At 41.4% G+C, this 12,444-nt stretch overlaps 1 protein-coding gene across 2 annotated transcripts in view; it reads left to right on the top strand.

The window, feature by feature from the left end:
• Nucleotides 1-298: 298 nt before the first annotated feature.
• Nucleotides 299-12,444, top strand: part of LOC126213038 (zinc finger and SCAN domain-containing protein 22-like) — a 43,749-nt gene continuing 31,603 nt past the window's right edge. For both annotated transcript variants that reach the window (XM_049940609.1, XM_049940608.1), the window contains exons 1-2: nucleotides 299-424; nucleotides 8,812-8,892. In XM_049940609.1, the coding sequence (XP_049796566.1) occupies nucleotides 362-424; nucleotides 8,812-8,892 (144 nt within the window). In that variant the 5' untranslated portion in view covers nucleotides 299-361. The remainder of the gene's footprint in view (nucleotides 425-8,811; nucleotides 8,893-12,444) is intronic.

The following is a 12,444-nucleotide window of genomic DNA, read 5'->3' as shown; positions in this document are numbered from 1 at the left end:
GGTTTCTCAAAAATGGGGTGTTGAGCCAAAATATCTTAATCATTCATTTTAGGTTGTATACAAGTGACCTGCCAAATACGAGGCAACTCAGTTGGTGTTATCTGAAGCCTCACCCTCTCGGAAGTACGTGTGACTGGTCGTACTCGGTCAAATTCGAAACAAAATTATGATAAATCCGTGTCTACTGGCAGTTCGTAGTTATGAAAGCTACGTGATTTGGTTTTAATCTCTGTTACAATATTTAGTTTACTTGATCTGTATGGAGTTGATGATTCGACTGTCTGTTCTTATATCAACAGTTTCTACAAACACGAACCAGTTCTGAGAGGTTGACACCCGTGAACGTTAATAATCTGCCCACATGTCGTCTCCTCGTGTTCCCGTGAAGGAAGAACCACTGGACGCTTTCACAGCGGTCGACACGGTGAGAACGTATCCCTTTTCTTAACATTTTTTCCCATTCGTCCATTGTGTTCTGTAGATCCCATCGAGAAGGACAACTTTCAGACATGTGTAACGTATCAAAGTACGCAGCAACAAAAGAAGGAACTTGTGGAAACTTAATCTGTGCCTGTATTAACAATAAATATTGCTATAGTGGGTTGGGCCGCTTTGCATTTTTGATAGTGTGTGTACAAAGTATATAAACAATATGCATCAAAATACTCATCACAGACTTGTATATTATGTAATATAGAAGGTATCAGATAGATTACATAATGGTAAGACAGAGATTTAGGAGCCAGGTTTTAAATTGTAAGACATTTCCAGGGGCAGATGTGGACTCTAACCACAATCTATTGGTTATGAACTGTAGATTAAAACTGAAGAAACTGCAAAAAGGTGGGAATTTAAGGAGATGGGGCCTGGATAAACTGACTAAACCAGAGGTTGTACAGAGTTTCAGGGAGAGCATAAGGAAACAATTGACAGGAATGGGGGAAAGAAGTACAGTAGAAGAAGAATGGGTAGCTCTGAGGGATAAAGTAGTGAAGGCAGAAGAGGATCAAGTAGGTAAAAAGACGAGGGCTAGTAGAAATCCTTGGGTAACAGAAGAAATATTGAATTTAATTGACGAAAGGAGAAAATATAAAAATGCAGTAACTGAAGTAGGCAAAAAGGAATACAAACATCTCAAAAATGATATCGACAAGAAGTGCAAAATGGCTAAGCAGGGATGGCTAGAGGACAAATGTAAGGATGCAGAGGCTTATCTCACTAGGGGTAAGATAGATACTGCGTACAGGAAAATTAAAGAGACGTTTGGAGAAAAGAGAACCACTTGTATGAATATCAAGAGCTCAGATGCAAACCCAGTCCTAACCAAAGAAGGGAAAGCAGAAAGGTGGAAGGAGTATATAGAGGGCCTATACAAGGGTGATGTACTTGAGGACAATATTATGGAAATGGAAGAGGATGTAGATGAAGATGAAATGGGAGATATGATACTGTGTGAAGAGTTTGTTAGAGCACTGAAAGACCCGAGTCGAAACAAGGCCCCAGGAGTAGACCACATTCCATTGGAACTACTGACGGCCTTGGGAGAGCCAGTCCTGAAAAACTCTACCATCTGGTGAGCAAGATGTATGAAACAGGCGAAATACCCTCAGACTTCAAGAAGAATATAATAATTCCAATCCCAAAGAAAGCAGGTGTTGACAGATGTGAAAATTACCGAACTATCAGTTTAATAAGTCACAGCTGCAAAATACTAACGCGAATTATTTACAGACGAATGGAAAAACTGGTAGAAGCCGACCTCAGGGAAGATCTGTTTGTATTCTGTAGAAATATTGGAATACGTGAGGCAATACTGACCTTACGACTTATCTTAGAAGAAAGATTAAGAAAAGGCAAACCTACGTTTCTAGCATTTGTAGACTTAGAGAAAGCTTTTGACAACGTTAACTGGAATACTCTCTTTCAAATTCTGAAGGTGGCAGGGGTAAAATACAGGGAGCGAAAGGCTATTTACAATTTGTACAGAAACCAGATGGCAGTTATAAGAGTCGAGGGGCATGAAAGGGAAGCAGTGGTTGGGAAGGGAGTGAGACAGGGTTGCAGCCTCTCCCCGATGTTATTCAATCTGTATATTGAGCAAGCAGTAAAGGAAACAAAAGAAAAATTCGGAGTATGTATTGGAATGTAGTCGAATTAAGTCGGGTGATGCTGAGGGAATTAGATTAGGAAATGAGACACAAAACAGTAAAGGAGTTTTGCTATTTGGGGAACAAAATAACTGATGATGGTCGAAGTAGAGAGGATATAAAATGTAGACTGGGAATGGCAAGGAAAGCGTTTCTGAAGAAGAGAAATTTGTTAACATCGCGTATAGATTTAAGTGCCAGGAAGTCGTTTCTGAAAGTATTTGTATGGAGTGTAGCCATGTATGGAAGTGAAACGTGGATGATAAATAGTTTTGACAAGAAGAGAATTGAAGCTTTCGAAATGTGGTGCTACAGAAGAATGCTGAGGATTAGATGGGTAGACCACATAACTAATGAGGAGGTATTGAATAGGATTGGGGAGAAGAGGAGTTTGTTGCACAACTTGACAAAAAGAAGGGACCGGTTAGTAGGACATGTTCTGAGGCATCGAGGGATCACCAATTTAGTATTGGAGGGCAGCGTGGAGGGTAAAAATCATAGAGGGAGACCAAGAGATGAATACACTAAGCAGATTCAGAAGGATGTAGGCTGCAGTAGGTACTGGGAGATGAAGAAGCTTGCAAAGGATAGAGTAGCATGGAGAGTTGCATCAAACCAGTCTCAGGACTGAAGACCACAACAACAAACAGTTAGTTAGTTAGTTACGTGTTGCATTGATCAATCTCACGGTAACTGTGTGGAATGTGTCAATGTGTAAGAAAGGCACACATGAATTAAGGTTGGTTGGTTGTTGTTTTTTTTTTTTAAAAAAAAGCTTAAAGATTTTATTACCTACCATATTCCCTTAAATGGCACAAAATGCATATGTTATACCTATAGATTTATTTATTCCTATTCAAGAATTCATCTGTTGTATAGAAGGAGTTGTCAAGGAGATGTGATTTCAGTTTATTTTTGAAACTATTACTGCTGTGTGTCAGACATTTTACTTCGCATGGTAATTTATTAAAAATTTGTACAGCAGCATATTTTACTCCTTTCTGTGCCAAAAATAGGTTAAGTAGAGGATAGTGTAAGCCTTTCTTTCTTATAATCATGAATGTCACTGTTGTTTTTAAACTGGTCCGTGTTGTTGCGCACAAATTTCATTACTGAGTAAATGTACTGTGAGGCTGTTGTAAGATTGTCTAACATTTTAAACATGTGCCTACAAGATGTGCAACTATGAGGCCAGCACGTTATTCTAACCACTTTCTTTTGAGTTGTGGATACTTTTTGCCTGAGTGTCGAGTTACCTCGAACTATTATTTTGTGTGACATCAGAGAGTGAAAGTATGCAAAGTATGTTAGCTGGCTAATTTCGATATCTTCTAAATTAGCAATTATTCTGATTGCAAAAGTTGCTTTAGGAGATCCAAAATATGAATTTTCCAATTAAGATTCTCATCTATATGTACGCCCGAAAACTTAGTTGCTCTGCCCTGGCCAGTGACTTCTGTTGATGTGTTATATTTATTATAGTCTATTAGAAAATTGGATTACTATGTCTTTTCAAAGTTCAGAGCAAGCCCATTCGCAGAAAACGAATCCATAACTGTTCCAAAGACATTATTTGTATCATTTTCTATTGGAGTCTCTTTTACTGGATTAATAGTGATGCTTGTCTCATCAGCAAACAGTGTCATTTTAGGTTCTTGTTTGAGATAAGAAGGGAGGTCATTCACATATATCGAGAACAGAAGGGGACCCACGATTGAACCGTGTGGAACACCTAATGTAATTTCACCCCAGCTAGATGAAGTGGGAAACATCCTTAACTCACTGAAAGCATATAAAGAGACTTTTTGCTTCCTGTTCTGTAGATATGACTTAAACCACTCATATGCTGTTCCATTTATACCATAGAATTGTAATTTCTGTGACATAATGTCATGGTTCACACAGTAAAATGCTTTGGATAAGTCACAGAAAATTCCTGTTGGTGACATTTTACTATTTAAAGACTATATTATGTGCAGTGAAACTGTATATTGCTATTTCAGGAGAACAGCGTTTTTGAGGTCCAAACTGTGATTTACTAAGTATCCCATTACTGTTGAGATGGCTGACCTCTCTTGAATACATTACTTTCTTGACGATTTTTAAAAATGTTATAGGCAAGGGCACTGGCCAGTAATTATTGACATCTGTGGTGTCCCAATTTTTGTAGAGACGCCTGACAATGGCGTATTTTAACCTGTCTGGGAAAATACCTTGAGTTAGTGATGCATTACATATGTGGCTCAGAACATCACCTGTGACTGCTCCACATTATTTTAATATCTTGTTAGAGATGTCATCTACTCCAACAGAACATTTATTTATCAAAGATTTGTTTGATGAAAATTAATCTGACAAGGATTTCCCAAAACTGACTCTTCCATGTACTGCCTGGCTTTTTCTTTTGAACTATTCTCACCAATTTTTTCATGTACACTTAAGAAATGGTTGTTAACTACATTAGCTACTTGTATACTGTTGGCTAAGATGGTCTCATTCTCTTTAATAGTAATACTACCCCAGTTGTTTCTTTTCCTGTGTCTCTTCTAACAACGTTCCATATTGATTTGATTTTATTACCCGAGTTGTTAATTTCATCTGTATATTACATTTTTTTTCTGACAACTTTTCTCAGTATGTTACAATAGTTATTATAGTGTAAAATTACTTTTGAGTCTTTACTAATTCTTGCTGACTCATACAATTTTCTTTTTCTTTCTGAAGACACTGTAACACCCGTAGCAATACAAGGTTTCTTTCAAAACTGTTTGGTGTTAGATTTAGTAATTTTTCTGGGGTAACAATGTTCAAAAAGGGGTATAAATTTGTGAAGAAATATGTTGCATTTATCATTAGCTTTTGGATCATTATGTACACCTCCCCAATTAAACTATCTCTGAAGTACTCTACGGATACCGTGTTGACCGGCCTTACACTTTTACTTAATGGCTTCTGAGCTGTGCCCACTGCTAGGTTTTGTAAGTTAATCAATTGTGCATCATGGTCTGATAATCCATTTATCACAGGGAAAGCATGTACTAGTTTTACATCCTCCTGTGGTACAAATACATTATCTATTAGAGTGCTACTGTCTTGAGCTATAAGTGTAAGGAAGTTGATCATTGATTCAAAGTTATATGTCATTAATAACATTTCTAGTTCACTTTTCCTTTCAGAATTGTTTAGAAAGTTTACATTGAAATCACCACAGATTAATAACTTCTTCTTTTTGTCTGACAGACAGCGTAGTAGGGGGTGAAACTTTTTTACGAATAGCTCCCAATCTCCTAATGGGGACCTGTACCTCTTGCTAATATCAACATTATACTATCTATCTGTAGTTCACACGCACAAACATCAAAGTGCTGATCGACACAAAATTTGCTTACTTCTACAGTTTTGCACTTATACCCTTGTTTTGTGTAAGGGGCAACTCCTCCTTTACCTGTGCTACATCTGCCAGTATAATATGCTAAATTATACCCATTTATACTGACATTTTCCATCCCCACAATTACATGGTGTTCAGACAGACAAAGTATATCAATCTCATTCTTATTTTTGAGATCGTCTAAACAAACTAACAGCTCATCTACTTTATTTTTTATTCCCCTGATATTTTGATGAAGTAAATTGATACTGTCTCTATTTAGCGTTCATGAACTTCTTTTATTCTATTTTTCTTGAATGTGGCCTGTCTGGACTTCGGCTTTTGCTTTAACCTTAAAAAGCTGTCTTACTGGTACCACAAACCACAAGGATCACCCCTCGTGTGACGGTGGCCCCGCTTACATTACCTGCTAATAGAGAAGCTAATTTATCTTCCCCCTTCCTATTTAGGTGCAGGCCGTGTGTAATGTACTGCCACCTACCAATAGCCTCGACTGGAACAGTGCTCAACTATATCTTGGATTCATTGACAGGCTGTTTCCTGCTAACTCCCATAGCCTACCTGATCTTCTGTCTCAAAGTCTGTGCATAGCTGACCAAAGTTTTCTATCACATAGCTAAGACTTGCTCTTGGTTTCACAAAACTTGTGACCTGGTACCCTGCACCTAATTTCTCCTGAAGCTGCTGGCCTACACACCTCCCATGACTGCTGCCTAGGAGCAGAATTCTTCTATTCCTATCCTGATTTGAATCTGACCTGTCTTTTTATTCTTTAAGCTAATATTCTGCTTCAAACTACATTCAACTACATCTGGATGAGGCCCTTCCTCCACTACTTCAGATAGCAAGCCAAACTGATTTACTAACTGAATTTCTAAAGTTTTTTCAACAGTTTCCCTTTTTTGCCCTTTGCTTGCTGCCTTTTCCCAGCACCCTGTCTCTTCGTTGTCCCGTAGCCTACATAATTCCAAATCATATTTTCTAATTCAGCCTTAAGGACACAAATTTTTGCCTCCTGTTCAGCAATTTCTCTGTCCTTTCTACATAACCTACACTGCCACGGAAGAGCCTCATTATCTACCCCTGCTTCCTCACCGTTACATTTGCCCGATGAAACCGTAACCTACAGTCTTCACAGAACACCTCCTCCTTCAGATTTCTGCGGCAACCACCACATTTGTTACACATGGTTTGATAAAAAAAAAAAATTATGCAAAATTTACACAGAAGTGGAGAACAACGGTTTGATGCAGCTCTCCATGCTACTCTATCCTGTGCAAGCTGCTTCATCTCCCAGTACCTACTACAACCTGCATCCTTCTGAATCTGCTTAGTGTATTCATCTCTTGGTCTCCCTCTACAATTTTTACCCTCTACGCTGCCCTCCAGTACTAAACTGGTGATCCCTTGATGCCTCAGAACATGTCGAAAGCTTCTATTCTCTTCTTGTCCAAACTATTTATCGTCCATGTTTCACTTCCATACATGGCTACACAAACTTTCAAACTTACTTTCGAAAGTTTTAATCATCTACCTCAATTCTATATGACAGACACGAATTAATTTAGCTTTGAACCACTAAGACTAGTAAAGAGATTTATATATATAAAAACAAAGATGATGTGACTTACCAAACGAAAGTGCTGGCAGGTCGATAGACACACAAACAAACATACACACAAAATTCTAGCTTTCACAACCAACGGTTGCCTCGTCAGGAAAGAGGGAAGGAGAGGGAAAGACGAAAGGATGTGGGTTTTAAGGGAGAGGGTAAGGAGTCATTCCAATCCCGGGAGCGGAAAGAATTACCTTAGGGGGAAAAAAGGACGGGTATACACTCGCGCGCGCCCACACACACACACACACACACACACACACACACACACACACACACACACACACACACAAGCAGACATGACAGGTGAGGTTTGAGTGGCGGCAACTTGAAATTAGCGGAGATTGAGGCCTGGTGGGTAACGGGAAGAGAGGATATATTGAAGAGCAAGTTCCCATCTCCGGAGTTCTGACAGGTTGGTGTTAGTGGGAAGTATCCAGATAACCCGGACAGTGTAACACTGTGCCGAGATGTGCTGGCCGTGCACCGAGGCATGTTTAGCCACAGGGTGATCCGACACGGACACAGGCAGACAGTGTTTGTCGGTAATGAGGATAACCCTGAGGCTAAACATGCCTCGGTGCACGGACAGCACGTGTCGGCACTTCCTCTTCTTAAGACATGTTAAATAACATATAACCCTGTAGCATTAATGTAAACGTGACATTACTAAAACACAATACAAGATTGACTCTTCTCTACTAGCACTATTGAGGCTAACATAATTCGTCAGCTGGTTGGAAGTGACTGTACCCAAATGGAAAAACACTGCTGAGTATTGATAAGATTTCAGAGTGAAGCAAAGACTGGCAACCAGCTTTAAATCTTCAGAAATGCAAAACTGCTCACTTAATGAAAACTGCTGCCCTGTGACTACGCTATCAAAGAGGCACAGTTGGCACCAGTCAACAGCACACGTGTTTTGTAAACAGTCTCCTCGCAGGCTGATCGGATGGCCTCAGTATTCCACCAGAGAACCAATGTATGCCACCAGCTTTCCCTCTGGCTAATCGTATGTGACGGTTTTACTTCGTATCCCCACAAATTCTTATACAGATAGCTCGGTATTTGTGTGAGTTACCCGATTCCGGTCGTGACTCGTCGATGTTGTCGGCATAGAATTCTATTTTTTTTCCTTTTGTGAAGTGCAAAGTTTCACATTTGTAAATATTCGGAGAAAGTTGACAGTCTTTTCACCACCTTGTACATTTATCGAGATCAGATGGAACATTTGTGCAGGTTTTTCATACTGTACTTCATTATAGGTAACCACATCATTTGTAACGAGTCTGAGGTTGCTATTCAATTGATCCGCCGGCTCATTAATGTACAATACGAACAGGAAGGGTCCTGACACACACTTCCCCGGCGCATTAGAGGAGTTACTTCTCCTGTCGATGACTCCCCGTGTAAGATAACGTACTGCATTCTTCCTGCCGAGAAATCGTCAATCTAGTCACAAAATTAGAATGTTATACTTGTCTACGTGAAAGAAGGGTAAAGACAGTTCAGGCTGCAGTATGTTTGTTAGTAGCATTGCTGTACGTATCCACTGCTCGACTCTGTTTGGAGAAGACATTAATTTTTTCATTGCAGTTTTCAGAGTGTGATTTTTTTGTATTGCGTGGCTCTTTACAGCAAAGTAATATCTTTTGCAGGATCCTGTATGTATCAAAATTGAACCGGAACACGATCAATGTGCAGCTACACTTCCGGTCCCAGAAGCGACAAAAATTAAGGTATGCACCACATTCCTGTTACTGCTTCTGTCATGAACCCGCCCTACTGTGCAGGAAAAGTTATCTCCATATGGACACCGTTACGGTGTGGCTAATGGCTGTATAGTACTTTAGTAGAGCTGGCCACGATGTCTCCTCTGTCGATGCTGCCGAGTCTGCGTTGTCCGTGTGGCTTCTCGTTGTCTAGGCGATGATTCCTTTGCTGCTCTGGGTCCGAGAAACGGTGCGGGTTTTTTAATTATCACTGGACTATGCAGTATTCCACAGTTTCTTTGTATCAAAAACACATTTATTGCCAAAACTAGATACACAACTACACTCAACCGCGGCCAACACTCGAGTGGCCGAAAACCCGTTGCAGACCAAAGTTCACGGTCATAAGCTACAAAGAACATACAATTCCAATATCGATTATTGATCGCAACACCTAACTTAGTATTATCTTAAGCAAAAGCTTTTTTAACATGACTTTAGTGTATAATATAACAAAATGATGTCTATTTGTCAGTTCCATTACACTTCCTGGCACGGAGAGAGAAAGAATCTGAAGTGATTTTCACACCACTCTGTTCACATCATTGGTTCCTTAGTGCCTCTCCTCACATACGAAATACTTGCCCTCATTCTAAAACTGCAGTGCCAGATTTCATATGTGCGGCATCTCGACTGTGCCTTTGCCTGTCACCAAATCGTTCTCCAGTTCCTGCATTTCGTTCGTGTGGCTGTGCAACAAATTAACCTGTAAAATGTATCTTACTCAAAGACCTACACACCCGAGAGAAGAATAGCCTATTCGTCCTCTCACTTTTTGTCCACTTTTACTCACAAATAAATGTATTTTGTTGAAGGTTTTAATCTGGAGTGTGCATGTGAGTGTGTCTGTCTACCAGTCTGAAGACTTGTAGTCTGCAGCTGTCTGTGATGGTCTCTCTCCATCTCTATGGTTGTGGTCTACTTGTGCAACCTTTATCCAACACACACTCCCCACTCCCCCCCCCCCCCCCCCCTTTCCCTTTCCCTGATTAAAGTGACTGTTTGTTGATGTTTCGAGATGTGTTGTACCAGCTGATACGTTCTGTTAGTATGTGCTGTAATTCTTCCCATGCCCCCCCCCCCCCCCCCCCCAACACCTTCAACTGATACCTTCTGTTAGGATGTGCCATAATACACACATCAAAAAAAGTTTTGCATCACCCTAGTTCCCAGAACTCCTTAAGATATACGTTGGCTGTGGATATTGTATCACAGACACAGTCCCTTTGACTGTTCAGAGATGTCACCAAACCTGTCCGAAGACGTAAACAACCGTGCACGAGCAGCGCCTATTAGACTGAGGGAGTCCGACAGCCGATCAGTTCCAGTCATTCCACCAGGAAAGAGGTACACAGCAAGTGTTGTCTGTAGTTCAGCCGTGCCTAGACGGTCAATACCACAGTTCGATCGCGTCCGCCAGGAAGGGCTCTCAACAAGGGAAGTGTCCAGGTGTCTCAGAGAGAACCAAAGCGATGTTGTTCGGACATGGAGGAGATACAGAGAGACAGGAACTGTCGATGACATGCCTCGCTCAGGCCGCCCGAGGGCTACTACTGCAGTGGATGACCGCTACCTACGGATTATGGCACAGAGAAACCCTGACAGCAACGCCACTGTGTTGAATAATGCTTTTCGTGCAGCCGCAGGACGCCGTGTTACGACTCAAACTGTGCGCAATAGGCTGCACGATGCGCAACTTCACCCCCGACGTCCACGGCGAGGTCCATCTTTGCAACCACGACACCGTGCAACGCGGTACAGGTGGGCCCAACAACATGCCAAATGGACCGCTCAGGATTGGTATCACGTTCTCTCCACCGACGAGTGTCGCACATGGCTTCAGTCGGACAATCGTCGGAGACGTGTTTGGAGGCAACCCGGTCAGGCTGAACACCTTAGACGCACTGTCCAGTGAGTGCAGCAAAGTGGAGGTTTGCCGGTTGTTGGGGTGGCATTATGTGGGGCCGACGTACGCCGCTGGTGGTCACAGAAGGCACGTAATGGCTGTACGGTATCTGAATCCCATCCTCTGTCCAATAGTGCAACCGTATCGGCAGGATATTGGCGAGGCATTCGTCTTCATGGACAATTCGTGCCCCCATCGTGCACATCTTGTGAATGACTTCCTTCAGGATAACAACGTGCTCGACTAGAGTGGCCAGCATGTTCTCCAGGCACGAACCCTATCGAACACACCTAGCATAGATTGAAGAGGGCTGTTTATGGACGACGTGACCCACCAACCATTCTGAGAGATCTATGGCGAATCACCGTTGTGGAGTGGGACAATCTGGACCGACATTGCCTTGGTGAACTTGTGGATAGTATGCCACGACGAATACAGGCGTGCATCAATGCAAGAGGACATGCTGCTGCATATTAGAGGTACCGGTGTGTACAGCAATCTGGACCACCACCACTGAAGGTCTCGCTGTATGGTGGTGCAATAAAAGCAATAAAAAGGGCGGAAATAATGTTTATGTTGATCTCTGTTCCAATTTTCTGTACAGGTTCTAGAACCAAGGTGATGCAAAACTAAACTTGTTTTGATGGGTGTAATTCTGCCTCCCGGTGCACGGTAGAAGTTATTACATCCGTCAATGACTCCACGTGTAAAATAACATGCTGCATTCTTCCAGGCAAGAAATTCGTAATCTGATCGCAAAATCTGTGTCTACATGAAAGAGGGTTAAAGACATTTCAGCCTGCAGTATAGTGATAGTCTACACTTCCTCATAAGCTATACAATCTACCCATCCAATCTTCTGTTACACCGCATTTTAAAAGCTTCTGTTCTCTTCTGCTCTGAACTCTTTATCATCAATGTTTCACTGCTGTAGAAGGCTGGAATTCAGACAAAGACTTCCTAATTTTTAAATTTATATTAGACATTAATAAATTCCTCTTCTACACGAATGCATATCTCCTCAGTGTCAGACTGCATTTCACTTCGTATATCCTCTCTACCGTAGCCATTATCAGTTACTTTCCTGCCCGAGTAGGAAAGTTACTCATAAGTAATCTGAGCATCGACTTATTAAATTCGACTGCATTCCACCACCCTCGTCTTACTTTTACATTTAATCGCTTTTCGAGATACTGTCCATTGCGTTTGACTGCTCTTCCAACTCTTTAACTCTTTTGCCGTTGTAGGCAGAATTACAGTGCCAGGAAACCTTAAGCTGTTTATTTCTTCTTGGTGAAGATTGGCCGTCTTCCAGATTTCTCCTTGGTTCTCTCTCTCTCTCTCTCTCTCTCTCTCTCTCTCTCTCTCCCCCTCCCCCTCCCCCTCCCCCTCCCTCCCCCACACCTTGCTCAATGTACAGATAACACTGAAGATGGGGTACAACCGTGACTCACTCCCTTCTCAAATATAGATTCCCTTTCATGGGCTTTGGACATTATTGTTGTTGTTATCAATGTATACTGCCCATGTACCATACATATTGTAATGTTGACTCACTAAAGACATTGGTTAGATGTAAGAGATGGTTTGAAGATCCCAATCGTGCTATGTAA

The sequence above is a fragment of the Schistocerca nitens genome, chromosome 11 (genome assembly GCF_023898315.1).
Source record: "Schistocerca nitens isolate TAMUIC-IGC-003100 chromosome 11, iqSchNite1.1, whole genome shotgun sequence".
Taxonomy (NCBI): domain Eukaryota; kingdom Metazoa; phylum Arthropoda; class Insecta; order Orthoptera; family Acrididae; genus Schistocerca; species Schistocerca nitens.
This window is presented reverse-complemented; position numbering and strand designations above follow the sequence as displayed.